Source organism: Exophiala viscosa (genome assembly GCF_022695815.1).
Source record: "Exophiala viscosa unplaced genomic scaffold EDD37scaffold_1, whole genome shotgun sequence".
Classification (NCBI taxonomy): domain Eukaryota; kingdom Fungi; phylum Ascomycota; class Eurotiomycetes; order Chaetothyriales; family Herpotrichiellaceae; genus Exophiala; species Exophiala viscosa.
The window spans coordinates 4,071,850-4,099,040 of record NW_026944353.1 but is presented as its reverse complement, the minus strand read 5'-3'; the positions used below and the strand labels follow the sequence as shown (position 1 = coordinate 4,099,040).

Below are 27,191 nucleotides of genomic sequence, written 5' to 3'. Positions count from 1 at the left end.
GACATCAAGCAGGACTTTATAGAATAATATCCGTGCGGCTAGTCCAGCTCTCGATAACTCCCGGTATCGCAGGTGGACCGAGCTACTGTCACTAACTAGTAGTATACAAGACGTCTATCCTATCTCGAACAAGACGACACGGCTCAGAAGAGAAGGTTGTCTGAGCATTCACAAATCACGAGATGGGAGATCGGTAAGATTGAGTTGACTAGATCCGCAATGTTTATCTTTTATCTGCGAAACGGGACATGACTGGTGGATTGGGCCCGTCTCGAAGGTTTCCCGATTATCTCGTGGCCCGAGAGTACTCCCAACCAATGACCATGCTTGATAACGAACCGTCATTAGATGATAACGAAGATAAGTTCCAGCTTCGATGCCACTGTGGTTGGTTGAGGTAGTCTTGCAGATATCCTATTGGTCAACGCAGTAATGAAGTCGAGTGCTTCAATTGGGCCGTTTCTGGGCCCAATGACCTTGTGGCAGAGGATCTTGAATCTGTCATACGACTCCATACCCGAATTTCCATTGTAGGTTGTCTGAGGAAAAATTGTTTTTCTTCAATATAAACAAGACCGATCTGGCTCACGAGGTACGTAGAGTCGAACATTCGTCAATACGTTGTGGCTTTCTCCTGATTAACACCAGCCCGACTTATATCACTAAATTTACTGCAACCATGTCGCCTCATAAATTGGAAGATGTCGGATGTGAAGATACTGGAGCCAAGCAATTCAAGCAGGCATCAATTCCAAGCCCCGGAGCCCCTGGTGTAAGTCCCTTATTTCATCTTCCTCCCAGATGCACCAGCTAAGAGCCAGCAGGTCCCCTTCTATACACCAGTACAAAGCTACCCATCCGGGTCTGCCACCAACCCACAGCCTGATGGACGGCCCATCCCCAAGGTCTTCCAACCACTGAAGATTCGTGGTCTCACTCTGCACAACCGAATCATGCTCTCTCCACTTTGCCAGTACTCGGCAGAGAATGGCCATCATACCATGTGGCATTGGACTCACCTAGGCGGCATCGTCTCCCGAGGTCCTGGACTTGCTATGATAGAGTCCACTGCAGTCTTGCCCGAGGGCCGTGTCACACCTCAGTGCTCCGGCATATGGCAGGACAGCCAGATCGAGCCGTTGAAGCGTATCACGGAATTTGCGCATTCCCAGGGCCAGAAGATGGGCATCCAGATCGGTCATGGCGGTCGAAAAGCCAGCACTGTTGCTCCTTGGTTGAGCAAAGGTGCCATAGCGACGGAGGAAGTCGGCGGATGGCCAGACAGCGTCATGGCTCCGTCAGCTATCCCCTACGCCAAAGGCTACGTTGTACCGAAATCCATGAGTCTCGAGGACATCGAAGAATACAAGGCTGCGTATGCCGCTGCTGTGAAGCGAGCCATAGCGGCCGGATTCGACGTTGTTGAGATCCACAGTGGTCACGGTCGTTTGTTGCATCAGTTTTTGTCGCCCGCCAGCAACGTACGAACGGACCAGTACGGTGGTAGTTTTGAGAACCGGGTGCGTTTGACGCTGGAAGTTGTCGAATTGGTCCGGTCCATCATTCCAGAGTCTATGCCACTGTTCATACGGATCAGTGCCACGGATTGGCTGGAGAACACTGACTATGCCGGACCCAGCTGGACAGTCGCAGACTCTGTCCGACTTGCGCCTCTCCTTGCTGATCGTGGTGTCGACCTCATTGATGTCAGTTCAGGAGGACTACATCCTGAACAGAAGATTGCCAATGTACCGAATTACCAGGCTCCGTTCGCAAGGGAAATCAAGAAGGCAGTTGGTGATCGAGCATTGGTGTCGACAGTTGGCCGGATCGTGTCAGGAAAGCAGGCGAATGATCTTCTTACCGGAGAGGGTGGTGAGGAGCCACTGGACTTGACAGCCGTGGGTAGGATGTTCCAGAAAGAGCCTGGTCTGGTCTGGACCTGGGCACAAGAGTTGGATGTGCAGATTCATGTTGCTAACCAAATCCGGTGGGGCTTTTCGAGGGACAAGTCTGTTGCGCAGGAGTAGGTAGATCTATACGGTCTGGCTTTGGGTGTACAGGGTTTCATCGGAAAATTACCATGTATACAAACTATTGTTCTATATCTACACAGCTAATCTTAGCGGAAGTCTCAGTAAATCAGCTTAAGATCTCGACATGACTCGAAATCTCCAAGGAACATGTCAAAGTTAACAAGGTGAAACACGGATGTAATGAAATGAGAAAAAGAATATGCCACCGCGACATTTCTATTGGAAGTACGAAATGCTGTGACTTGTGAGTGAGACTGATATATACAGTATAACAGTCATGATTATAAGTCCAGAATCTGTTTGGAGTTTATGGACTTTTTGCATCATCATAACCAGTTCCCCATGCGCCGCTACGAAAAGTCATGAACTCCTCAGCCTCAATGCTAGCATGAAGATTTTGATTAGCATGACATCTTCTTCGCAAATTTATGCAAACACTGAGACTTACCGAAACATCTTCCCACTGCTCCCATCCACGACCCTTGACCTGTTTCAGGTCCTCATCCGTAAACTTCTTGCCGGTCGTGAAGTAGCCGGCGTTGATTTTGGCGTCAATCTCGACTTTTGAATCTTCTGGAATCATTTCTGCGAAAGCATGGTCTTAGTGATTGAGTAACACGAATCGCTGATGTGACTCACTATCTGGGATGGGAACACGTTCCAAGATGGGGATACCCTGCTCGACGATCGCATCGTGCTTCATATTCGACATAGACAGCATACGATCGATCTTCTTTATGCCGAGCCACTGCAAAATATCAGGCATGAGGGCTTGGAAACGCATCTGTGAATGATTAGCTTGGCTCATAGGTGAAATCGAAAAGATGTTTCCGCGTACATCTCGAACACCGGCAATATTTTCTGTTCGTGTGAAATACTTGTCCGCAGTGTCACCTCCTCGTTTCCGCGAGTTATATACCAGGTACTTCACCACTTCTCCAAGAGCACGTCCTTCCTTGCGGAAGTAGATGACGACACCGCTTCCTCCCTGTTGCGCCTCCTGAATGGCTTCTTGGATACCAAATGCAAGGTACGGTCTGCACGTACAGATGTCTGATTGGAAGACGTCGCTGCCATTGCATTCGTCGTGGACTCGCAGTGCCAGCTTGACTTTCTCGTCTGATACACGTTCTGGTGGACCGAAGATGTAAACCGTGAGTCCTCCAATTGGTGGTAGAAAGACCTTGAGATCTTTACGCGTGATCAGTTCCGGATAGCTACCTCCCATGTACTCGAACAAACTACGTCGAAGAGTATCCTCGTCGACACCAAATCGTTCGGCAACGCCCGGCAGATACCAGACTGGCTCGACCGCGACCTTCGTGACTCGCACATTGCCAGCCTTGTCAATGACGATGTCTCCATCGACGGGAATCTCTCCATCTCGAACAGCGTCCGCGATCTCACCGACACGCATCGTTGCTCGTGTGATGGCAATGGTGGGTCGAACATCGATGCCCTCGTCGAGATATTTCTGGTAGTACTTTACGATGTCATGTCCAAAGGGATCCATTGACACGATCTGTTTGGCACTGAACCAAGAGGGCTGAGGAGGGAAGTCGAATGTCGGTTGAGTGTTGTGGAAGCTTGGGCGGAAATCGGGTGGCAAGTCCCCAGAAGCGACGGCAAGAGCAGTGTAGACACAATACTGCCCTCCATGTGCGCCAATGGCGTTCCGCTTACCAAGTGTCTCAGCTCCACGAGCTACGAGGATGGGCCCTCGTTTCTCAGCAGACTCAGCTCCCCATGTAAGAGGAACCGGGTCTACCACGCTTTGACCGGGATATGTAGTCAACTGTTGTTTTGGTTATTAACTTCTTGAAGTCTTCTCGCGAATGCCACTCGAGTTTATACCACTATGCGTCCACCCAATGCGTTGGATATGGGACTTTTGGATGAGGTTTCTGTGACTGCGGACGGCATCTTGTTCGGAGTATCTTGGTGTTTGAGGTGCGAAATAGTTTAGTAAAATAGCGAGGCCGAAATAATTACAAATTTCGGAATGTAAAGAAGAGAAACGTGCCAAACATTCCTCGAAGTAGACCGAGGGGCATCGATATATGAGGCTCAGCAAGTCTGGCTTCAACTGTTCTCTGGAGGATCAAGGCATGCCGTATTCCGACCATCTGACTGGACATGTGATGCGATAGCATTCTGAAAAACTTCGTCGTTTGAGATTGCGCATAAGGGGAAAGCAATCGGGAGAGCAATAGTTCGAGATTAGATCGCAGGTATCAGGACGCTCAGATCCGGATCTGGAGTCGGTGTTGCAAGAATCAGCGGATGGTAGTCTGCCAATCAAAGTAGGCAGACCGAGCGGTGCACATAATCACTAGATGACCAATTATCACAGCGATCGATGATAAGAGTGAATCATTCTGTGAGTATCTCCAATGGAAAGCTTGGACGGACTGTCGATAACGGTATCAGATAATGCTCCCATTGGTCGACAACAACGACTCCACGGTAGTTGTCCTTGAGTCAACTACTATGTACTCACAGTCTGAGGGCTTAGCTCAACACTGATTGGCAGATAGCAACATACCTGTGTCTCGGAGACCAGGCCAGCGGATTCTGCAGTGTCTCATTGACGAACAGCCCAACCCATGACGTTGCTGAGTCGACGGCGATCTCGATTTGTCACACTGCAACGGAGGAACAATCAAGTCTAGATCACACTGTCATCTCGTCTACCAGCACGGTCAAATGATTTCAGTGATCGTTAAAATTGATGTAATTCTGATTCTAGATTGCTACAGACTCGAGCTTTTTCAAAACACTGTACCATCGCTTTTGACTAGGATGGGACTTGATCGTGTTTCCGGTCTGTGCTGCGCCGCCAATTCTCTACCAGCCTTCCAGGTGCCGGCCTCCAGCACTTGCGCCATGCTGAGACTTAACGGAAGTCTCTGACTCACTAGTCCATGCATCTCATCAAGCAGGGCAACTGTGAGAGCTCGCCATTCCACAATAGCGTCATCCGCTACCTCGAACATTGGTAGAGCAGTGCCAGACACCTTTTGCCCACGCTTCAACACTTCTGGCTTCAAGGTGAGAACACCCGTGTCGACAAAGAGGCCACCGTTGCGATATTCCGGTAGACCTGTCAGGAGGTTTGACCCTTGCCAGGTATATCCCAAGACACGCTCAAAAGGTACCATGAGTGAGAATGCTAGCCATTGTGTCAGCTTGTGGAATGGCTGGATGTTGGCGACTCTGTCGTCCGTAGACTTCATCTCGACGCTATCCCCTAGACACTTCAGGGGCCAGGCATCACCAACTGGCTCCCCAAAGACTCGTGTTCGGTCTTTTGGCCAGATCGGAATGAGAAGACTCTGTAGTATGTTCCACAGATCGACCACCTGCAAAGTCTTCTGACCAGACTGTCTACTCGTAAGGTAATCTGATCAATCAGTATCAGCAGGTCTGGATACTCCACCAGCAAGTAGGATCCCGAATGACATACCGACTAGATTTCCAGGCCGGCCTTCGTCACCAAAGTATTGTGGATGTACCAATAACGAAGCCCCAAAAGCTTGGAGAAGCTTCGCTCGAGGTTCCAGACCAGTCAAGGGGTTTTCCGATGACACTTGCATGCCCTGAGATAGCACTGCTTCCGTAAGTCCTTGTAGGCCTTGTCCTGTCTATGTGTCAGCCATGTTCTCAGATCCATGACGGAGCAAAGATCATACCATTGACTGTGACAGCACCGTCGGCGCTGCTGCCAAAGCTGCCATTTTGGTACAGATAAAGACTTGCGACTGCGAGACCTTCACTTCTGCCGAACTTCAACCCTGTTTCTGGCTCCGTGTAAAGCCATGAATCTCCAGCTCCGGCATCGAGGAGTACAGATACGAAGAACAGGTCGATCAGGCGACGTGTACATTCAAAGTCGTCGACTCCCTCGGTCTTCCATTCGTGCAGCAGATGAGATACACGGGGGATGGCGCCAACCTCGAAATGTTGCCAGCGTCCATGAGGTGGAATGTGACTGAAACGTTCAGGACCAAAATCTCGCTACTCACTGCTGTCAGTTCCAATCATGCATGAACGGATTGCAATGTTCCGTACCGAGATGATGGATGCTACCAGATCCGCGGCTTTGGGTAGTGCTTCAGGATGAAAGTCAAAGTTGTTCAGGGTCCCCTGCTTGGCTGCTTCGTAGACGATCTCCGCACGATGTCGAATGGCCGGTAGCGACAACAACGTGTCAATCACAGATGATTCCGTTGTTTTACCCATTGAAGCGATGGGCAGAGTGTTGCACCTCTTCGGGACGTTCGCTCCGATACCATGGGCAGTCACAGGATATAAGAAAGTGACACAGTATCGAAGTCCATGATCGTCGTGAGGAGAAATTTTCAGCCTTGCTGATGCGCCCCTTGATCGGCCCCTGAGCGCGGATTGGCTGAAACAACCCAACCAATCAATTGCCTATCATCAATCAACGAGGGATCTCAGAATATCTAGCTCTCCTTCGTGATTGGTTCTTGCGTTCTGCTTACCCCTTTTTCCAATTGTCGTACGTTGTTCAGGATACGATTAGTGTGATGATGGCTTGTCCAACGCGATAAGATATGGTCTGCCATCGATGTGAAAAGTTGATCGCAACACTATGCTTCGGTATCTTTATCTTTCTTTTCCTATGGCCTATGGAGATCTTATCATGCCTAAGGATGCAGTGAAGTTCATGGAGCAGAGCACATGGCCCTTCTTACGCTGCACAGAGAAAGTGACCTGATGCCTGCCCTTTACTAGGAGGTTATATCAATATCAATGTATTCTCCCGATTTCTGGTCATCTCAAACATCAACGCGTGTAAAGGCCCTTCAAATATCAACGCGTGTAACGGCCCCCAACTTGTGTCATTCTCAACTTCACTTCCAGAACCTAGCCATCACCATGTCTAAAGACGTTCTTCCCTCCAATGTGCGAGTCCTTTCGTCGCCTGCCTTCGCTGCCAAACTCGCCATCCTGCGTGATCGGAGCATCAAGCCAAGAGCCGTCCGCAAATTGACAGCCGAACTATCAACCATACTCGCAGCAGAGGCATTCTCGGCTGGTAGCACGGCGTCCAAAGCTGCTTTGATTGTGGTGCTGCGTGCGGGTCTTGCTATGCAAGATCCCTTCCTCGATCAAGCACCTTCAGATCTTGATGTCTTTGTCTACCATCTTGGCCTGTTCCGCGACACTGTCACCCTGGAGCCGGTTGAATACTACAACAAATTGCCCACGAGAGACCGAAGCATCAAGCACGCCTACATTGTCGACCCACTCATCGCGACTGGTGGCACAGCTGCAGCAACGATCAACATTCTTAGGTACCTGGAATTGAAGATTGCTGTGTCTACTGCGCGAGGATCGGTGAAGACTGACTAGATTGTAGATCTTGGGGTGTTGAACACATCACGTTCCTTTCGATTTTGGCGAGCAGGGTCGGACTGGAGCAGGTGGCAAACACTTGGCCAGAGGGTACGGACTTCCTTGTCGGAGTGGTGGACGAGGACATCGATGAGAAGGGATATATCGTGCCTGGTTTGGGAGATATTGGTGACCGTTTGTACCGTACAAAGTGAGCGGAAGTAGTCTGTGGTCAAGCCCGCTTGGGAAACGTAGAGTAGAATGTAATCAAAATTGTGCACAATGTCTTATTGGAAACTGTTTGAAAGGAAGTCTTGTAGGAGAATGAGTGTGTAGGCCCAAATCAATCGTCTTTCCTCGATTGTTTCATGTCGTTCTTGTAACAAAGTGTAAAATCTTGATCATTAAGAGCTAAAGGACGATACAAATACTGCAAAGGCAACCATTCATCAACATGCCCTATGCTTGTTCCTGTATTCAGTCATGCTCTTGAAGTCCTTCTCCGAAGTCTCCTCGCCCATGCCGTCAATTATATCGTCCAGAGTAAGTACTGCAATCATGGGGATACCAAACTCCTCCCTCAGCAATGTCATAGCGCTCCGACTTCGTACATCATCTCCATTATCATTGGCACGCCCGTTGACGTGTCCAGTCACATGTCCGTTGGCTGGTGCATCCCCAGCTTCCATCCTGTCTAGAGCCACTACCACAGCAACCACTTCGCCACCTTGTGCTCGGATCGTTTGGATTGCCTCTCTCTTTGCCGATCCTGCCGTCACTACGTCGTCCACAATCAAGACCTTGTTCCCTTTCAGACTTGCCCCGACAATCTTTCCCCCTTCACCATGATCTTTGATCTCCTTTCGATCGTACGAGTAACAGAGTTGGCCATATTTGGTCGGGTGCATCCGTGCAAGTTCGGTCACAGCAGCCACTGCGAGTGGAATGCCCTTATACGCGGGACCAAACACGACGTCAAATTGAAGATCATGTTCCACACTGTACGCATGGATTGCTGAGGCAAATGCATGAGCGACTGAGGCCAGGAGATCTGCTCTGTAGAAGGCCCCAAAGTTGAAGAAGTATGGAGAGACTCGACCCGATTTGAGTTCGAAATCACCGAAGAGGAGGGCGCCGCCGCTTATGCATGTTTTCAAGAATTGTGCCTTATAAGGGGGCAGCCCTTGAGCCGCCATGATCATGGTTGTGAGGATGCTCTGGACAGCCAGAGGTTGGGCGTGGGATATGACGAACGAGTTTCGATTCTGGTTATGGAGTTCTCTTGTTTACCCGGATCATAGTGTTGCATCAGCCCGAAAGGGTGGAAGTAGTCATCTACGTAGGTGAACACCAATGCAGCGGTTTCATTGAACTGCCAACGAAGCATATCTGATAGGCTCGATCGCCTTATCGTTCGTGCACTATGATTGGCGGTGGTCGGAGAATCTGACCAGTCATAGGAAGCCGTGAGATCTGTGCCCTATCGACCACTTTAACTTGATTCGCCGCCCTATCGTCCAATAATGAATGCTCTCCGCTGACGATAGCCCATCAACAAATTAGACCCCTGAGGGAGTTTGCCAATTGCCCCCAAGGCTGAACAGATATCGATGTTGGGTTTTTGAACTTACAACGCCTCCCAGTGTCGGTGGGTTGAGGAGGATCGAAGGAACGGAGTTGATCGGTCTTGTCCATGACTCATGTGCATCCGAGAGTTGCCGGAGAATGATTGAGCAATCGTCACAGTCTCCTTTGCATTGCACATATCCGAAGAAGCGTGAAACCAGGTTCAAACGTCGCGATGCCGCTCGTCAAAATCGACATGATCAAAGGCGTTCGCAGCCCAGAGGAGATCAAGAAGGTGGCAGATGTGGTTCAAGACGTGATGCTGAGCACCTTCAACGCACCTCCACGAGACCGGTATGCTCATTCTGCGTCTTTCATACTTTCGCGAACCCTTTCACCTCTGACCGTGCTTCTGACATCCTCTAGGTATCAGATTGTAACGCAACATGAGCCATACGAGCTGATTTGCGAAGACACAAACCTTGGACTGGCACGTACTGAGAACCTGGTCATCATTCAAATATTCCAACAAGGTCGAAATACTGCCACGAAACAAGCAACGTACAAGGAACTGGCGAGGAAGTTAGAGGCTGAATGCGGTGTGAAAGGAAACGACCTCATCATCAGTTGCGCGCAGAACACCAAAGAGGACTGGAGTTTTGGAAACGGGGTGGCACAATTCTTGACTGGAGAGCTGTGAAGCAAGATTATAGATTTCATGATCGAAGAGGAGCAACATTCATCTTCACGCAGATAGCCGTGACAAATTGAATGATCAATCAGCTATCCTCTCTTGGTAAGCCGTCCAGGCTGAGAGTCGATACTTCTCTGCTTGCTGTACTCTGTCTTGGGCAGACAATATCCCCCGGCCAACAATGATTATATCACATCCTTCCTCCAACACAACCTTCCTCGAGGTCCGGTATTGTTGCCCAAGGCCGTCGCCCATTTTGCTATCATCAGTTTGTCCGTCCGGAGGGAGTTGCACACCGGGAGTCATTATCAGGAAGTTATCTTGCGGCCCTCTCAAGTTGGATTGGCCTATGAGTCCGGTCACAAAGTCCGGATGTTTTCGTGCTGCTTCAATGCACGATGAGGTGCATTCACCCGTGACCAGGCTTCCCTCGGAGCTCATTTGCGCCAGCAGCAAGATACCTCGCTCCATGGACGGACCGTTTGTCGTTTCCATTTCCGCATTTCTGAGTTTGTTTGCTGCCTCCTCAAGGGCACGAACGATTGCTGGGCCAGGAAATATGTGGACGGTGGTGAGATGAGCCCAGGTCGCAATCTTGAAGGGCCCTGCAATGTACTGCTTCTGCACTGTACCTGCGTTCTCGTCAGCTGATTAAACCTGGACCCTGCTAATGAACACGCACTTCCGATATCTGCAAACTTGCGATCTTCGAAGATCAAGAAATCCTTCCTCTTACTGATCTCCAGCAGAGCATCAGCAGTTTCCTTGGACCAGTCCTCGACGGCGTCGGCATGAGTTTTCAAGATAACAATGACATCGCCGAGCTCTTCAGCTACTTGTAGAAGCTCGGCACTTGTGTCAACATCGGCAGCGAGACATAGGGTGGATTGCTTCTTCTCAATAAGGGAGCACAGTTGTGCCTGGAGCGGCGACGTGCCAGGCAGATTTGCCCGCGAATGGAACGAAAGTCTGTGTCGGTCCACCATTGTATTGGACAGTGGGTAGGAAGACCAAAGAGTTCTGTCTCTGACAGAGACATTCAATCCGTGGGCGAGGCCGCATCTTCGAATATCTCATGATATCTCTCCAGGGTTGCAAATTGACTTACTAAAATCCAAAGAGAGCACCAGAAAAGGATGCGTTGTACAGAGGTAAACGAGTCCATTGAACCATTCCTGATAAGGGTCGATCCGCTTATCGGCCTGTAAGATCTAGCCTGTAATCAGGGGAGATACCCTAATCAGTGCTCGGGACACTCTTTATCAGCTTATCACTGAAAGATTTTACTGGTCCCCTATTAATCTCTATTGGTCCCTAATTTCTAGAGCCCAAGTTCTTACTATCAGGGATCCGGTGGCCCCTGACCAAAACATGCCTATTGGCGATAAGATATTCTGGAGGTAAGGCCGTGGGCTTCAATTGTGACTCAAACAAGTGCAGGCATATTTTCTGAATCATGAAGAATATGTCATATTTATCCAGACGGTTCTTGAATGATCCTTTGCACCAATGTGCCAAAGTCAATTTTTGCGAATCTGATTGTCAGTTGCAAAGATGGTCTCAAGTAACCTGAAACTGTTGTCTGGTAAGGTTTCTGAGATATGTTGCAAGTCAATATCAATATTGACGAGAACTAGGAAACAGCCACCATGAACTCACTAATCTCATTGCAACCAAGTACTGATGACTCGCGATGTTTGTCCTTTTCTTGACACTCGGAGGCTGACTGATGCAGGCTATACGCTAGCGTTGGCGGTCTTGACACTAAGCGTTTCTCGAATGGTGAAACCTGTGTGACGATACGAAACTCGGTCAGAGATGAGGATGTCTTCATCCTGCAGACTTCTGCAGAGCCAGTGAACGACAACTTGATGGAACTCCTCATCACCATCAGTGCTTGCAGAATAGCTTCTGCCAGGCGCATAACGGCTGTCTTGCCGTGCTTCCCATATGCCAGGCAAGACAAAAAGGACCGTTCCAGAGCTCCCATCACGGCGAAACTTGTTGCGAATATGCTGGAGATTGCTGGCTGCACTCATGTCATAGTAAGTCTCGAATCCTTCTTCCCTCTCAAGCTGTGTTCTGATGATGTGCCTTCAGACCATGGATCTCCACGCTTCCCAAATCCAAGGCTTCTTCAATATCCCTGTGGACAAGTAAGTCAGATCAAGAGACCGCCTGGAAAGCCTAGCTGATCAATCCTATAGTGTAAGAGTCATTCTGCCCGGTTGAAAAGGAGCCCACCTAACACCAACCAAGTTGTATGCAGAAACAACCATGGTAGAGTATATCCGAAGTCACTTTGATCTTAGCAAAGTCGTCATCGTATCTCCTGATGCAGGAGGTGCAAAGAGGTATTTTCATCAAATGTGTCAGACCCACGGCTTAACTGATCATTTGTAGAGCTGCTGCTATCGCCGACAAATTGAAGGTCGGACTTGCACTCATCCACAAAGAACGTAAAGTTGCAAACCAAGTGAGTCGAATGATCCTTGTCGGAAGTGTGGTGGGACAGGTCGCTGTCATTGTGGACGACATTGCCGATACATGTGGTACGTTGGCACTGGCTGCCAAAGTCTGTACGGATGACGGCGCGGAGCAATGCCTGGCCATGGTCACTCATGGCTTCCTGAGTGGGAAGGCAGTACAAGTTATTGAGGAAAGTCTTCTATCCCAAGTCGTCGTTGCAAACACTCTTCCATTGTCGGAAGCTGCACGAGCTTGTTCGAAGATTACCTCGATGGACATCTCGCATACGCTCGCGGAAGCTATCCGGAGAACTCACAATGGGGAGTCGTAAGTCATATCGATGACGGGTATGATTCTGAATGCTAACAAACGCAGCATCTCACAACTGTTCTCGTGATAGTCGGAAACCCATCGTATAGCCATCGGCAGAGGCAGGGACATAATAGAGGCACGGCAGACGCAAATGAGAGGTAGTTCAGCAAAAGAAAGGGTTGGATTAATAATAGCGATAAAGATTTGATCTGTTTTATCTAGGCATCAATAGCCCCTATGGATGGGTGAGATACAGGTGCCGACTGCCCCAAGCTCGCGCGCATGCGGCATCGCCCTCTCCCGAAGATGGCGCGAGATCAGGGCAGGTTTTCATCATCTGGGCCAAGTTTTGGTGATGAAACACTTCAAGGACAATCTCAACCTAAGCACCTCCACAAAGTTCAGGTGGACGCCTGTCATCGTCCAACTTTCGTTGTTCATGGCGCCGCAGCTCCAATGGTGCCTCGACGCCCGGACCACTGTGCAGTTGAAGACATCATGGCAGTCTCAGCCCCGTGCACTTATCGGGCCTCTGAGTGGTGTCCTGTGCTCAATATTGCGAAATGGTGAGTCGGACATACTTCAATATTGTGCGATCACTGCTTGATGTCGATGTCGACTGGCTTCCTACGGCTGCTACCTCACCGGCAGCTATTGTTAGCTTCCTTCACGCCAGCTACTAGCATCATCAGCCATTTATAAGTTCGGGGTACTACAAATGACGTTGAGGGCTATATCTAGTGGGACATCCGCTAATGTGCGATTTGGAAGAACTCAAGATTCACAAGCTCAGAAGTCTTCAGCGCTACAGTTCAGTATCACAAGGTATGTCGAAATCTCCCTCGAGCAACTCGCCGTCTTGTAAATTCAGGTCGCTAAACATAAGCCAAGCTCTGTTCTATTGAAACTCCGGACAATATGAGGGCCAACTCTTTGTCCGTAATTGGGGTTGCTATCCTCTCTGCGATCACGACTCAGGCAGCTCCACTCCAACACAGCCGCGAGGCAACTGGACTCGATATATTCGGAACTTCCCCTGTTCCCGACTCGAACGATGCCGGGTCACGATTGATGTTCGTTGGCTTTCTGGAAGACCCTGTCTTCTTACCAGAAGCGGCAGTTCGCACATCTAGCAGCCTGTCCACAGGCCTTGGAGAGACTTTGCGCACGATTACCGTGCCATTTACGAAACTCGAGGTCGACTGCAAGAGCTCTTGGCTTTTCGCGTGGCTCTGCACCCACTCGCCGCAAGTACAGGAAATCAGATAAGGCGCCGGATCGCCCACGATTTTATCGTGGCTGCAGCGGCCCGAACGCTGGGAGTTTGAGTCGAGTTGAGCCGCAGAGCCGACACTGGGGTCGATCTACTTATGGTTGCTCATATACTGAGTGTAATGTAATATAGCCTTGTGGATGAGATGATGTACATACCAGGCCTACAGTTATAATTTAATACGCGCCAGGTGCTTGATGAGAAACAGAATATCACCAATATCAGGACTGCAACAAGTTGCAGTGCCGAGGTTGCCATGCCTTAGCCAAATCAATGTTTGCTGTGTTTAACATGTTTGAGATGTTTGCTCCAACTCACCTTCACCTCTCCGACTTCCGTTGATCTTGATCACGACCTTCATCAATCTACATTCGACACCACGCTTCAGCTTTCACATTGGAAACCAGGATCTGCGAGATCAGTCCTCCTGCCGGCATCCGCGAGAATGTCCTGTCTCAATGCCCCGTCCACGTAAGTCCACTAGCGCGCCAGTCAATCGACGGACCAGAAGTGGCTGTTTGACTTGTCGAAAGCGCAAAATAAAATGTGGTGAACAGGCCCCGACGTGCGATCAGTGTAACGCAAAGGGTCTGGAATGTGTGACCACGGCCCCCTTGAAATGGGAGACCGAATATCTCTCCAGAGGCCTCAGGTTTGGCAGGGCCGGGGTATGGTCAAAAGACCCTCTCAAGGCAGCTTCGCCTTCAAGCCCGGCACCAGCAGGTGAAGTGACTTTGTGGTGCACAGTCCCTAAAATATTCTCATACAGCTTTGTCAACACGACTGTTGGAACCATACAAGACCTAAAGACACTGGACTTCGACAGTCATCCTGATGAGTGGGTTGCCAAGCCTGATCGCGCTTGTTCAGAAGCCCAGACTGCCGAGGAGGTGGACACCAAAAGTACCTTATCGCTCAGTCCTTGGCTTACTACGCGTCAACTGGCGAGGTCTCAAGCATCGATCCTGCCACCTCTGGCCGTTTCAGCGCATCTCTCGATGAACTTGGGAAAGAACGACACTACTTTGTTGCTTTCCTACTACGTTGAAAATGTCTGTCCTGTGACTACGGCGAGCTCTTCATCCATATCGCCATTTGCGTCCTTATTCATTCCCTTTGCTATTACCGCGTCTCCACTTGCCATGGACTCTATCCTGGCCTTGGCTGCTTGTCATCGATCGAGAAGTGACGGAAACTATAAACCGACCGCACTCCAACTCAGCCATGGAGTCCTCAAGACACTGAGAGCTAGGCTCAGAGATTTGACCCCTGACGATGTTGCATTGGATGTGGAGACCCTGGTCGTCATGCTACTGCTCTGCATGTTCGAGATTGTCAATGAGTGTGACAAACGATGGGTCGTACACTTGAAAGGCGCCAGAGATCTGATACGAGTACGCCGTCAGATCGCTCCACGGCTCTTACCCAGCTCGGACGTGAGTCAGCTGGTCCACTTCTGTGAGCGATTCTTCGCCTTTCAAGATGTTATTGGACGTACGGCGTGCGGCGAAGATCCCGTGTTTGGGACCGACTTTTGGGAAGACAACCCTGATTGCGATGCATGGCTTGGATGTTCTCCCGAATTGGTTGCGATACTGAGCGAGATCACCGAGCTTGGCCGACAAGACAGAGCAAGTAGAGCTACGAGTCCATTCCAAGCTGCAACTGCTGGGCTGGAGTACCGCTTGGACAATCTAGCGCAGAACGTCTGGGACATGGACGACGACATTCTGGCTCAGTCCGCTGAACTGAAGAGGCTTTCAGCAGAACTCTACTTACAATGTCTTCTCAACGGCGCCGACCCGTCAATATCATGGGTGTCGGATCAAGTCAACAAGATTCTACGTGCGGTCGCTGCGCTGCTGGATCGTGGCGTGGCAGCCGGGATCAGCTGGCCCCTGTTTGTTGCGGCAGTCGAGCTCGACGCGGATCATGATTTTCAGGATGCTTCATATTCTGGAGCCGCCCCATGGTATGCACGGCCTTTCGTCCTGTACGCGTTGAATCAACTGGCGAACTCGATGGTCAATATCACTCGAACTCGCTCCGTGATTGAGAAAGTATGGCAAGCAAGAGATTTGACGCGGAGTGTGAACTCTGAACCTGACCTCGATAAGAATGACTGGGAACAACTTATTGCCCCTCTTTGCGGCAACATGTCCCTGGCTTAAGTGTCATCACTCAAGAGCATGCTGGAATGACCTAAACGTGGAATCCCTGCGGGACAATCGAAACGTACACGGGCGATTAAAGGACTTCGTCCTTACCCAACAAGTTTCCATGACTCAACGGCGGAGCAGGGAAGAATATCTTGCACATGCCAGCTTGCCGCAACATGAGTGCTAAGCGAGGCACCTTTCAATGATCCCCCAACTTTGGTATATTTGCCGCTATATAGAGTTATCTTGTATGCAAGGTTATCACACCAAAGGCGGTGTTCTCCTTTGGCAATTTGATTAATTCGCAATTTTGTTGCCACCATCACCCGCTGCTCCATTACACATCAGGTAAGAAGCAATGCACGATGAGCTCCTCTTATCTGTCAACGGCAGGCCGGCATCATTCGCCGTTCTTTCAAGATCTGCCGCTACAGGGTAGGGACGGATGATCCGTACGTAAACAGCTTATCAGAAGTACCTGACCTCACTTTGAGCGCGTCTGATTGGTCCGCCTGGACCTTCTGCTCCTCTTCAGCAAGTGGAGCGCATCCTGGAGAAATCCATCTAGACGCAATCCCCCGCATACAGATATGATCTCGTGGTGCATGGGACACAGGACATGGTCCTTTCGCGAAAGGGATATAAGATCGCTCCTCGTCCAGGGGAGCTTGAGCTTGACCAAGCTTGATCTATCCTGGTATCCAAATACTCAGTCAAGATGACTATTGACGCCTACGACCTGGAAGTGCCTGGTACGGAACTCCTGGTTGATGGTGAGTACTTTGTCCTTCAAGCCCTTTATGCTCTGTTGCCCTTTAACAACAGTTCCTGGCTGGGTGTTATGCCTCTACTGACACCGTATTACAGTCGGTCATAATGTGCAAGCGGTCCACGTCAAGGAGACGAGTGACATTGTCCTGATCCCCCAGCCGACCAATGCTGGTGCCGACCCTCTACGCTGGCCCCGATTCAAGAAGTACTACCAACTATTCCTGCTGGCTTTGTATGCCTGCGCCTTCTCATATGGCGAGAACACACTAGGTGCTGCATGGACCACCGTCTCCGAAGAGACTGGGGTGACGCTGACCAACATGAACGGCGGGAGCGCTCTCAACTATCTCCTTCTGGGATTCATAAATATTTTCTGGATCCCAACCGCAATGAAGATTGGACGTCGACCTGTCTTCCTTGCGTCTACTGTTCTCTGTATGTGTGCCGGTATCTGGCTCGCCAAGTTCAACGGAACAGCTCAGTGGATGCTGGCAATGGTCTTGAACGGGATGGGCACAGCTGCATACCAGGCTGTCATCCAGCTGAGTGTGTTCGACATGTTCTTCACCCATCAACGCGGCAGGATGTTGAGCTTCTACCTGTTCGGACAACAACTCGGCTCAATTCTAGGGCTCATCACTGGTGGAAGCATCGCCGATGGTCCCGGATGGAGATGGAGCCAGTATATCGTGTCAATCATAGACGCTGGTGTCCTTGTGCTTCTCTTCCTCACCTTCGAAGAGACGCTGTTCCCCAGGTTCCTGTTCAGCAGGCTCACCGGCAGACTTCCCGTAGGTGAAGCGCGGGTCTCCTTCGACGACTCCAAGGATTCTTCAAACACTCTCGCCAGCAGCCAGTCGCCGGTTGGAAGCGACCAGACCGACGACCTGGCAACACACTTCCCTGGACGAACTTACCTCCAGAAGTTGAGACTCTGCGTCTACTACCCGCAAGACCGGACCACTTTCTGGCAGTACTTCCGCCGGCCCTTCCTCCTCTTCAGCATTCCGAACATCGTTATCGCAGGCGTGATCTTTGCATTCGGCTGCACAGCGGGTATCGTCAGCTTCAACACCATCTCGGAGATCCTCACCGAACCACCCTACAACTGGTCCACCACCTCAACCGGCTTGGTGTTTCTTGCCGCTCTTGTGGGAAACTTCGTCGGCTGGGCCACGGGGGTCCTCAGCGACCACGTCATGATCTTCCTTGCTCGACGCAACAACGGAGTCAAGGAACCCGAGATGAGACTGTGGACATTGTGCTTCTCGTTCGTCTATGCGGCAGTCGGATACCAACTGTATGGCTGGGGAGCAAATTTTGGCATGCACTGGATGACTATCGCTTTCGGTGTGGGCTGCATGATCGCCCATCAAGTCTCTGCTTGCTCAATTGCAACCGCGTATGCTATGGAATGTTTCCCAGGAGTAAGTACAAGCATTTTCCGCCCCAAGGGTTTACGACTTGACATGATACTGACTGATCTCGACAGATTGCAGGAGAGTTGGTCGTTGTCCTGGCGATATGCTCGTCATGCATCAATTTTGCCATCTCATACTCTGTCCAGCCTTTTATCAACGCCGCGGGATACGGGTATACGTTCTTGTTCTTCGGTCTCTGTGTGCTATGCTCCATGCTTGCAGCCATCCCAACGTACATTTATGGCAAGAGCTGGAGACGTAGGGCAGCACCGAAATGGAGGCGATGGCTGGCTGAGAGGGAAGACTAAACAGCATTGCCGTCACTCCGAAAAATCTTTGCACTTATGAGACAACTGAATATTTCATGCGGACCCATAATCGGCTTGCTTTCATGTCCAGGGGCAATTGAGCAATAGCTGAAAGAAGGAGAACCGTACATACTCGATATCTTCGATATTCATTACCCTTCTTACCTTGAACATCTGATAAGCATATTGTGCATTATGCAAAGATTGTAGACTTGTGCCAACATCCGTACTCTACGACATCAGATAGTAGGCATTTTACACTTCATAGCACTGACACCGTAGACCTGCCGAGGCACGAGGCTGAAGGGGGGGCGATCTCTACGGAGTACGCCACAAATCAATTGCGTAGTGCGGGGAGTTCGACGACGATCGGATCCTGCGCACGCCATACAAAATATTTCTACTCCGTGAGGTGGTTAACAATCGAACAAGCATTCAACTCTGCCCTCATCTCTGCTCGTCTACGAACCCTCTGTAAAGGCCTCCGAATTTCTACCGCCACAATGTTTACCGGCCTAGTCGAGACCCTAGGCACAGTCACCTCCCTAACCGACCTCGACCCCTCCGTGTCCGGCGGCAACGGCACATCCTTAACGATCTCAGACTGCGCCGACGTTCTGTCTGATGCGCAACTAGGCGACTCCATCTCCGTAAACGGGACATGTCTGACCGTCACCGAGTTCGACAAATCCTCATTCAAAGTCGGCGTCGCGCCCGAGACCCTCCGCCGCACGAACCTCGGCCGTCTACGCGAAGGATCCCACGTCAACCTCGAACGCGCAGTCGCCGCGAGCACGCGGATGGGCGGACACTTTGTGCAAGGACACGTCGATACCGTCGCCACGATCGACAGTGTTACACCTGATGGCAATGCGTTGACGTTCCGTCTGCGGCCCCGGGAGTCCAGCGTACTGCGGTATGTCGTGGAGAAAGGCTATATCACGCTTGATGGGGCGAGTTTGACGGTGACCAATGTGGATGATGCACGGGGCTGGTTTGAGGTCATGTTGATTGCGTATACGCAGGAGCGGGTCGTGATGGCGAAGAAGCAAGCCAGTGATGAGGTCAATGTCGAGATTGATGTCGTGGGGAAACTTGTTGAGAAGAGCGTGGTGGGATATTTTGAGGGTGGGAAAGATGGTGCTCCGGCTATATTGGAGAAGATTGTGGGACGGTTGGTTGAGGAAAAGCTCAAACAGCAGCGGTGAGGTGTGTCACAGCGATTGAAAGAAGAGCGAGGCCGGGGCCGCAACTGCCACATGGTCGACTAGCAGCTGATAACGAGGTGGAAGCCGCTGAAGCATCGACTGCGGCTCATCTCTGGGTCGTTTGATCACTGGATGAGATACGGGCGGACAACTGAGTACGGATACCGTTGCAATGATGTGGGTAGAGGACACCGAGCACTACACAGCCGACAGAGGCTGCACCTCACGAGCCGTATGGTGTTCCCTTGAAGGTGATGTTGACTTCCAATGAGCGGTGGATGCTTCTAGCGACCCTAACGACTTCTCTTGAGGTTATCATATCAAATCTATCACTGAGCCTTGTGAGGAGGAAGTCAGTTCTTCCACGGTGCGAATCGGGCGTGACTGCAACAGCCATGCCTGGCTAGAAAATCCAGTCGTCTGTGAAGCAAACAAAACAGGGCATGTACCTTATGAGCATAGCATAGCAGGCTTCTGGAAAAGCATCAGCATATAATTTGGCGTGCCACTTTCAGAGCGCTGGGACGAATACCGATGATCAACCTACAGACCCGACGCCGTTATATCGATAGTCTTTTCATTCCTTGCTTTTGCACGTCGATGCTCTATATTCATGCGGCATGTAATTCGCGCCCTCAACGCCGACCCTCACGCAACGACCCCCGAGGCTCTCAACTTCTCGACCTCCTCGCCCTTCCATCCCAGCACCTCCGTCAACACATGATCAGTATGCTGTCCCAGCGTCGGCGGCGGCGTCCTCACCCCAGTCACACTCTCCGAATACTTGACCGGCGGACTGACGACCTTGACACTCCCACACGCATCGTGCTCAACCTGTGTGACCATCCCTCTAGCCAGAACATGTTCATGCTCAAGCGTGTCCTTGACATCGTTGATCGCCGCATAAGGCATACCACTCCCCTCCAGAATGTCCAACCACTCTTTCGTCGTCTTCTGCACGGTGATATCCTCGATCAGTTTCTCCAGAACAACCCTGTTCTTGACGCGCACATCGTTCGTCACGAACCGTTCATCCTCCTTCCACTCAGGCTGGCCGAGCTTGTCGCAAATAATCCCGTATAAACGGTCATTGCCACCGCCGAGCATAATGTCCCCGTCTGCCGTTTTGAAGCCCTTGTACGGCACGATCGATGGGTGAGCGGTGCCCCAGCGCCCGCCGTCACGCTCGCCGCTGATGAGAACACTGCTGGCTATGTTGGCGAGGGTGGCGACTTGGCAGTCTGAGAGCGCCACGTCGAGATGCTGGCCCTGATTCGTCTTCTGACGGGCAAGGAGTGACGCCATGATTGCGTTGCATGTGTACAAGCCGGTTGTGAGGTCGGTAACCGCGACGCCGACTTTGACGGGTGATCCGTCGCGTTCGCCGGTGATGTGCATCAGACCCATTTCTGCTTCGACCATCACATCGTAGCCCGCGCGAGAGCTGTAGGGGCCGGTCTGGCCATATCCTGTTATTGAGGCGTAGATTAAGCTTGAAAATCAGGGTCAGCTGGAATATTCTCGAGCACGGTGTACTCGGCCCCGGCGTGGCCGCAAGTGTCTGGGCTTACCGAGGATTGATCTTGCGAATTGATTCATAGTCTAGTTGATACTTTTTTAGTGCGCCTGCACATTTCAAAGTGGTCAGCTAGCTCATCAAGTCTCCAACATCGAGGCAACCGGGACGACTGATCGAGACATACCGGGAATGTAATTCTCAACGAGGACGTCCGACGTCTTCGCCAGTTCGTGTAGGATTTTAATCCCATCTGGATGTTGAAACGAAAGACCCACGGATTTCTTATTGCGATTGACCTGCGTCCGTCAGTCACTATTACCTCGTAACTCCTCCTGGTCGCGGATAGCTTCACGTGCGCATCCCAGTCTGGTAACCCGGTGCAGGACGTGCTCTGGGGTTTCCCAGACGAGGTAGCCGGGAGCATAGCGGAATGGGAGACTCACGCCAATAAAGTATGCACTCTCCCCAGCACGACCTCCCTTGGCTGTAGCTAAAATACCAAACACCTTAGCTGACTGCATCGTTTTCTGGGAGTACGGTTCAAACTTACCACCATCCTTGTACTTCGCGAATGGCGGTCCCCAAGCCCTCGTGTCGTCGCCTCTCGTAGGATGTTCGATCTTGATGACTTCTGCCCTGAAAACGCCCAGCGCTCGTCAGCCCTTGCTCATACCTGTACAGCTCCATCTGCTGTGCAATGTGTACCCATCATTGCAAGCACGAACAGAGCTACGAACAGTAACAAGGAGTTATGCATACCTACCCTAGATCGCCGAGTATTTGCGTACAGTATGGCTTTTTGGTACAAAGTCAGTCTAGTCCCTCACAAAATCCTCCATACCCCGGTTCATCTTAGATGTGGTTGGAGCTTGACTCACACCAGCCAGTACCCTCGTCATATCAAGCACACGAATGCCTTCTAATGGTGCTATCTTCCCCGACGCCGTCGGCGGTGAGGCCTCCGAAGCAAAGCATCTCCGGACATTGATGCGGTGTGAACATGTGTTTAGAACAAAAGAGTCGTACCTCCTCAGGGCATTGTTGATTGCTCTGCTGGATGGAGGCATACTGGATAGTTGCTTTCAAGCTGTGGCTTTCCAGGACAACGGGGGAAGGAAGGTCGCTGCTGGTCAATATGAAGTAAGTCATTCCACGGAGCACGCGCCGTGTTCCGATGATCGGCAGCCAAGTGCGATGGTACGCCGAGGCAATTCTGCTTGTGGAGAATTGGAGGTGGACAGTCTTGACTTGACAGTATGCTATGTCGGCAATTGAAATATGGGTTTATGAGGTTATTAGAATACACTTTCAGTCGTGTTGGAGCAAGAGTTGCAGGCTTTCACCAGTGACTCGATTCGTGGTCATAACATTGATCCATGTTGATCCTCTTCCACCTAACATACATGATAAAGACACACAGTATATCATTTTGCCAGGGAAACCCCATGGCAATCGCAGCATAAACAATTTCAAGCCGGGGACAAAGCCTCCGCGAGGTATCTTGGACCAAATAACCTCCCGTGATGCGCGGAAGACAACATCTTCAAACTCCCAAAACAATAAGAAACATGACCCGAGATATGATACAGAACTTGCAACAACAAAATACCTCCCATTGGCGCCTTTTTTTGATAAAGGGGTTGTTTTTCCTTTCCATCCCATCCCATCCCAATCCCTGGTCGAAGAGTCTTCGTCCAATGCTTTCTAATTCTTCCATAATACAAATGTCGCAGCTCGCGCCGCTATTCAAAGTCTTTTCGCTGTTAGACGAGGATGAGAAATCCCCAAAGAAAATTCGTGGCTGCTGTAGAGAGAGGCGTTCGCGGTTTGTAGTGAGAGGTGCATTACCCTGAGGGAGCCCCTGAGGCGATGCATATGTGAGGCATTAATGCTTAAAGTCGATATCAAGGTCTTGCTTGAGTGCTTTTGTGAGGTCCAGCTCGTCCATCAAGGGTATGCTGTCTGATCGTCCAGTACAGTCTTCGGTCGGCTCAGCGGCCGTAGCATGCAGCAAAGGTTCGCAGCTGTTTTGTTCTTCTTGTTCGGAGGGACGAACCAGACGGCCCTCACCTTCCTCCATCCAGTAGCTTTCCAGAGCTCCGACGGCACAAACAATGCCACATGCCCACCAGGCAAGACCATTGTAACCCAGTTTCAGTCCGACTGAGTGAATCGAACCAGTCACGACTGGGCCGAATGCCCGTGCAAAGCAGGCGGCTGATGCAGCAGATCCATTGATGCTTCCAAGGACCGATCTCGAAGGTACCGCATTGGCCAGCAAGATTGCGTTTGAAGGGAAGGAAATGACGTGGAAGGTCATCTTCGTCATCATACAGAAATATATGCCCGTCTTTTGCAAATGCTCTGGGAGGAGCACAAGGTACGGAACAGCCAGATAAAGGAAGGGCCAAATCGTCAGCACCAGGCGATAGGCACGGAGATTCCCCAAACGTCGAACGACGAGTGGGAAAAGCCACATTTGTGCAAACATCGCGTATACACCTTGAACAGCCAACATATATCCAATCGCTTGCGTGGACAGGCCGAAACCACCGGAGAACTTGAAAGGCAGGATAGCAGGCGTTTGCATCCGATCCTCACTGAGGAATGTAGGCATCAAGGCGTCGAAGGACACGCTATGATAGGCGAGGATTGCATAGCCTAGAATGATCAGAACCACATGCTTGCTGTATTTCCTGGTCGTCCCAAGTTTCTCTTTCTCCTGCAACATGCCCAGATCCGAATCCAGGGCGTCCATGGATGTCGACGTAAGGAGCGGAGAGCTCTCGGTGCTGCGATACCCCGGAGGCGGAGCGCTGTCTGCGAAATTCGATGTTTCCTTAAAGTTTGAAGCACTAAATGTGTTGGCATTCGCCCTTGCTGAGGTCTTCCCCAATAAGATTCTTCCCAGTTCCAGCCCGAGATCGCGGTGGTGCTTCTTCTCTGAGTGTGTTTCCTCTAGAAACATGATACCAAATATCATGCCAGCACAAAGTATCAGGACACAGCAGAGGTTAGGCAATAAGAAAGGATATGTGTCGAATAGGTTGCCTTTGGTACACCAAGATTGATGCGATCCGCAGGGCACGGCCAGTGCTCCCCCTATAGCTGGTCCAATGATAGATCCCACACTCCAGATAAAAGGCATGACGGCATATGCCTTTGCTTGGTGCTCCTTTTTGGTGACCAGTTCGGCGACGGTGGTTTGAAGGACTCCAGAGTTACCATTTAAAAGACCGCCCAAAGCCCTGGCCATGATGGCAGTCGGCAAGGAACGCGCAAAGCCGAAGGAGATCATGCTCAAGGCTGTCCCAAAGAGACCCATGATCAGGACCGGTTTACGTCCAATGCGGTCGCTGATCGAGCCCCACAGCGTGCCTGTCGAGAACTCGGCAAAGGCGAAGGCGGTAATGAGCATACCGGCGTAGACTGATATTTGCGTCTCGTCTTGAGTAATGTTGAAAGACTCGACCATGCGATATGCGTAAGGAAATGTCGACATGAAGGCGATTGGTTCGCAGAGACGACATAGTGCTGTTCAATGCGTTAGTTGATTCGCTACAGCATACCAAATTGGGATGTCTGCGCGATGACGTACCCAAGATGAACAATTGTCTGGCCGGGAATTTGTCTTCAGAGTCTTTAGAACCAGAGTCCCGAAGGAAGACTCTGGTGAGGAGGTCGGGCATCGTCGCCAAAGGGAAGGAAAACGGCGAGGTGTCGTGCAAGGCGGGAAGGGAGGTGAAGCAAAGAAAGAAAGACAACAAACGGCCGGCGCCAGAAGGGAAGTAATAAGAGAATGTCAAATTCCAGGAGTCAAAAGGTTAGGAGGAACGATGGACGATGAGCGGGGCTCCTCTGATGCTCATTCTGGCGGAAAGGTGCATCCGCCGCCGCGTGGAAAGGGCGGTGGACAGTTTTGGGCAGTTGGGTAGACGGGGTATCACAGGCACACGGCAGCGAAAGGGAGCACAAGATGGAGATCACCTTTTCAGACGCCCGTGGCCCAAATAAAGGCACGGTTACACCGGGGCAAGGAAGCGCGGAAGGGCATGATAGTCGAAGAAACTTCTGACATCCGCGCCCGGTTGACCATAGAGCAAGTTACAAGCGAAGTGAGAATTCGTGGGAAGCCCCGTTCACAACGCTAGACCCAGCATCCGGAAGTGCCGCCAGAGCATGTTGAAGTTACCCGAATTCAAAAATGTCCGCACTGCCTGGGGGGACGTTGAGTCTCAGTCGGACGGCTGCATGACCAGGGTTTCGGAGGACCACACGGTAACGGGTCTTCGTACCGGGGAAGGAAATTCATGTTGCAGCCCGGAGGTAAAAGGCCTGGGAAGGGAAGCGGCAGAGAAGACCCATGAATGGAAAAATGAGGCAGACCTCGTTTCTAGCGTCGAAAAAGGTTCGTTTCACCTTTCAGGGCTGCCATGCGACACAGTAGTGGCGTGGATCCCGAGGCACAAAGACAGACAGAGACAACAGATTTCACGCGCAAGCAGCCTAAAGAGGATTCCCTGGAAATGAAGAAAGGCAAAGCGACGGAAATGACCATGGCAAGGGTAGGAGAATCACCTGGTCTGTTTGTGCCTTCCAACAGCAGAACGAATTCCGCACTTCGTAAGCTGTGATCGAGTGAGAAATTCTCGCCTGAAAACGAAGTGCCAGACCCTTGTAAGGGTAGGGGCATCATTATCGTCATCAACAGGCCAAGGAACCGCGACAGCGGTACCTGGGGGCCGCCGTTGGTGCGCGTGACTCGGAAGATCGATAGGCTTGAAAAAGACACCAAAGGCAAGCCGGCTTCGCCGTTGTCATTCGTCCGGAGGTTCGGTATGCCCCTGACCAAGGCCAGTAGTGAATAGACTAGGAAGATGATCCTGGTCTTCCGAACAACGGGGTCTTTGCTTACCGAAAAGCATGTTCACTTTAGTGTTCCAGTCTATCACCCCCTGACATGCCCCTAGAGACCTTTTTGCTTTTTCGCCCTGAGAGGCGAAGTCGCAGAATCCCAGAGGCCAGTCTGAAACTGAGGCGCCCTTTTCTCTTGGGTTGCTCCCGTGACCTACTTACAGTGCTGCATGCCCATGTCGCACATTCGAGTAGCGGTTGCCATTATTGATCACCGCCGCCGCCGCCTATTTCCCGGCGCGTCCAATAGAGAAGTGCATGGCGCGAAGGAAGGGAGGCGGTGAAAACAGCGGTGATGGGATTGGGCATCAACAAGGTCGGCTGATATTCTCATACTTCCACCAGGAGAAATACTCTTGCCTCTTACAGGACGATTAATAGGTCGTTGATGTGGACGTCTTGGGTAGCTACTGGTAATCGCAGAGATATGGGTCATGTTGTGTTTAGTCTCGGCACCTGGAGCGAGATGAGTGACCTGCAGCAAGACGGTGTGTCGCGGAGGAGGGGACAAAATACTCCGAAAATGGACTCAGTCAGAAGTGCAGAATGGCAAGTGCAGGATCGTGGGCTTGCAAGCGATGCGCCAGCAGGGATTCGATCAGCATGGATAAACCGGCAGCTTACTGGTAAGGAATACTCTGGTGGTTGTTTGTCTTTACCATGATGGAAATAGCTGGGGCGCGATCGTCACTGCAATACGGATAGTATTAATAACATAGTATCTTTGGTGGACTGGGACATAGGTTACTATTTCCTGCGCAATAATATTAGAAATGCGACGACTAGAACGGCTGGAAATACAGTAGTACTTCGATATCAAAATTGACTTGCAGCTGTCACTTGAAGTCAAAAGGATTCTAGGATGCGAGCTCCGGAGTTTCAAGTTGCTGGAGCATTGGCTCCAACGGGGCACCGCGGATAAGGCTCGCCAGGCAGGAATTCCAGCCTAGCACACCAGGCAGAAACCAAACCCTGGCGTCTGATTGACTTTGGAGCAGAATCAATTACGGGGGGCCAGCGGGATGGGAGTCGTATGGAGACCTTCCTCCCTCTACGTAACCGAAGGGTTACCTATCACTTCTTGCGCGCGCGTGTGATGATGATGCAGGCCTGGAACAAATGAGCATCATCATAGTATGACCTCGCCGTGCTCTTGGCTTTGTCTCTGAGGGACAGTCAT

General features: G+C 51.0%; 14 protein-coding genes across 14 annotated transcripts; 8 read left to right on the top strand and 6 right to left on the bottom strand.

Annotated features, from left to right (window-relative positions):
- The first annotated feature begins 422 nt into the window (after window positions 1-422).
- On the top strand, window positions 423-2,164 carry EDD37DRAFT_77656 (uncharacterized protein). Its single transcript, XM_062820277.1, has 2 exons — window positions 423-772; window positions 825-2,164. The coding sequence occupies exons 1-2, from the start codon at window positions 680-682 to the stop codon at window positions 2,028-2,030; spliced, it is 1,299 nt and encodes a 432-aa protein (XP_062675889.1). The 5' UTR covers window positions 423-679; the 3' UTR covers window positions 2,031-2,164.
- A 198-nt stretch (window positions 2,165-2,362) lies between these two features.
- Window positions 2,363-3,959, bottom strand: EDD37DRAFT_671774 (uracil-regulated protein 1; the record flags this gene model as incomplete). Its single annotated transcript, XM_062819428.1, has 5 exons — window positions 2,363-2,386; window positions 2,485-2,621; window positions 2,676-2,820; window positions 2,875-3,831; window positions 3,891-3,959. The coding sequence occupies 5 exons, from the start codon at window positions 3,957-3,959 to the stop codon at window positions 2,363-2,365; spliced, it is 1,332 nt and encodes a 443-aa protein (XP_062675888.1).
- A 794-nt stretch (window positions 3,960-4,753) lies between these two features.
- EDD37DRAFT_573147 (uncharacterized protein) lies at window positions 4,754-6,373 on the bottom strand. Its single transcript, XM_062814364.1, has 4 exons — window positions 6,108-6,373; window positions 5,729-6,053; window positions 5,503-5,676; window positions 4,754-5,439 (listed from the first exon to the last, which is right to left on the bottom strand). The coding sequence occupies exons 1-4, from the start codon at window positions 6,276-6,278 to the stop codon at window positions 4,808-4,810; spliced, it is 1,302 nt and encodes a 433-aa protein (XP_062675887.1). The 5' UTR covers window positions 6,279-6,373; the 3' UTR covers window positions 4,754-4,807.
- Window positions 6,374-6,938: 565 nt separating this feature from the next.
- On the top strand, window positions 6,939-7,612 carry EDD37DRAFT_558286 (uracil phosphoribosyltransferase; the record flags this gene model as incomplete). The annotated part of the gene is made up of 2 exons (XM_062813748.1): window positions 6,939-7,357; window positions 7,423-7,612. The coding sequence occupies 2 exons, from the start codon at window positions 6,939-6,941 to the stop codon at window positions 7,610-7,612; spliced, it is 609 nt and encodes a 202-aa protein (XP_062675886.1).
- Window positions 7,613-7,845: 233 nt separating this feature from the next.
- EDD37DRAFT_661875 (orotate phosphoribosyltransferase) lies at window positions 7,846-8,593 on the bottom strand (the record flags this gene model as incomplete). The annotated part of the gene is made up of 1 exon (XM_062819145.1): window positions 7,846-8,593. One exon carries the CDS (start codon window positions 8,591-8,593, stop codon window positions 7,847-7,849), a length of 747 nt encoding a protein of 248 aa, XP_062675885.1.
- Window positions 8,594-8,813: 220 nt separating this feature from the next.
- On the top strand, window positions 8,814-9,701 carry EDD37DRAFT_77564 (Tautomerase/MIF superfamily). Its single transcript, XM_062820275.1, has 2 exons — window positions 8,814-9,317; window positions 9,390-9,701. The coding sequence occupies exons 1-2, from the start codon at window positions 9,199-9,201 to the stop codon at window positions 9,661-9,663; spliced, it is 393 nt and encodes a 130-aa protein (XP_062675884.1). The 5' UTR covers window positions 8,814-9,198; the 3' UTR covers window positions 9,664-9,701.
- EDD37DRAFT_77613 (orotidine-5'-phosphate decarboxylase) lies at window positions 9,701-11,053 on the bottom strand. Its single transcript, XM_062820276.1, has 2 exons — window positions 10,340-11,053; window positions 9,701-10,289 (listed from the first exon to the last, which is right to left on the bottom strand). The coding sequence occupies exons 1-2, from the start codon at window positions 10,641-10,643 to the stop codon at window positions 9,739-9,741; spliced, it is 855 nt and encodes a 284-aa protein (XP_062675883.1). The 5' UTR covers window positions 10,644-11,053; the 3' UTR covers window positions 9,701-9,738.
- A 158-nt stretch (window positions 11,054-11,211) lies between these two features.
- On the top strand, window positions 11,212-12,523 carry EDD37DRAFT_645721 (ribose-phosphate pyrophosphokinase; the record flags this gene model as incomplete). The annotated part of the gene is made up of 8 exons (XM_062817657.1): window positions 11,212-11,242; window positions 11,295-11,334; window positions 11,393-11,702; window positions 11,758-11,813; window positions 11,865-11,871; window positions 11,917-12,011; window positions 12,061-12,453; window positions 12,502-12,523. The coding sequence occupies 8 exons, from the start codon at window positions 11,212-11,214 to the stop codon at window positions 12,521-12,523; spliced, it is 954 nt and encodes a 317-aa protein (XP_062675882.1).
- A 601-nt stretch (window positions 12,524-13,124) lies between these two features.
- On the top strand, window positions 13,125-14,088 carry EDD37DRAFT_618312 (uncharacterized protein). The gene has a single exon (XM_062815798.1). It carries the CDS (start codon window positions 13,357-13,359, stop codon window positions 13,705-13,707), a length of 351 nt encoding a protein of 116 aa, XP_062675881.1. The 5' UTR covers window positions 13,125-13,356; the 3' UTR covers window positions 13,708-14,088.
- On the top strand, window positions 14,076-16,188 carry EDD37DRAFT_618311 (C6 zinc finger domain protein). The gene has a single exon (XM_062815797.1). The coding sequence runs from the start codon at window positions 14,170-14,172 to the stop codon at window positions 15,880-15,882; it is 1,713 nt and encodes a 570-aa protein (XP_062675880.1). The 5' UTR covers window positions 14,076-14,169; the 3' UTR covers window positions 15,883-16,188.
- A 289-nt stretch (window positions 16,189-16,477) lies between these two features.
- EDD37DRAFT_618310 (major facilitator superfamily domain-containing protein) lies at window positions 16,478-18,461 on the top strand. The gene is made up of 3 exons (XM_062815796.1): window positions 16,478-16,643; window positions 16,738-18,068; window positions 18,134-18,461. Exons 1-3 carry the CDS (start codon window positions 16,589-16,591, stop codon window positions 18,368-18,370), a joined length of 1,623 nt encoding a protein of 540 aa, XP_062675879.1. The 5' UTR covers window positions 16,478-16,588; the 3' UTR covers window positions 18,371-18,461.
- Window positions 18,462-18,761: 300 nt separating this feature from the next.
- EDD37DRAFT_77474 (riboflavin synthase alpha chain) lies at window positions 18,762-19,874 on the top strand. Its single transcript, XM_062820274.1, has one exon. It carries the CDS (start codon window positions 18,874-18,876, stop codon window positions 19,576-19,578), a length of 705 nt encoding a protein of 234 aa, XP_062675878.1. The 5' UTR covers window positions 18,762-18,873; the 3' UTR covers window positions 19,579-19,874.
- Window positions 19,875-20,100: 226 nt separating this feature from the next.
- EDD37DRAFT_77460 (formyl-coenzyme A transferase) lies at window positions 20,101-22,202 on the bottom strand. Its single transcript, XM_062820273.1, has 7 exons — window positions 21,976-22,202; window positions 21,861-21,892; window positions 21,648-21,733; window positions 21,541-21,587; window positions 21,282-21,393; window positions 21,150-21,204; window positions 20,101-21,070 (listed from the first exon to the last, which is right to left on the bottom strand). Exons 1-7 carry the CDS (start codon window positions 22,162-22,164, stop codon window positions 20,227-20,229), a joined length of 1,365 nt encoding a protein of 454 aa, XP_062675877.1. The 5' UTR covers window positions 22,165-22,202; the 3' UTR covers window positions 20,101-20,226.
- A 764-nt stretch (window positions 22,203-22,966) lies between these two features.
- Window positions 22,967-25,031, bottom strand: EDD37DRAFT_77379 (major facilitator superfamily domain-containing protein). Its single transcript, XM_062820272.1, has 2 exons — window positions 24,696-25,031; window positions 22,967-24,631 (listed from the first exon to the last, which is right to left on the bottom strand). The coding sequence occupies exons 1-2, from the start codon at window positions 24,784-24,786 to the stop codon at window positions 22,983-22,985; spliced, it is 1,740 nt and encodes a 579-aa protein (XP_062675876.1). The 5' UTR covers window positions 24,787-25,031; the 3' UTR covers window positions 22,967-22,982.
- Window positions 25,032-27,191: the final 2,160 nt, after the last annotated feature.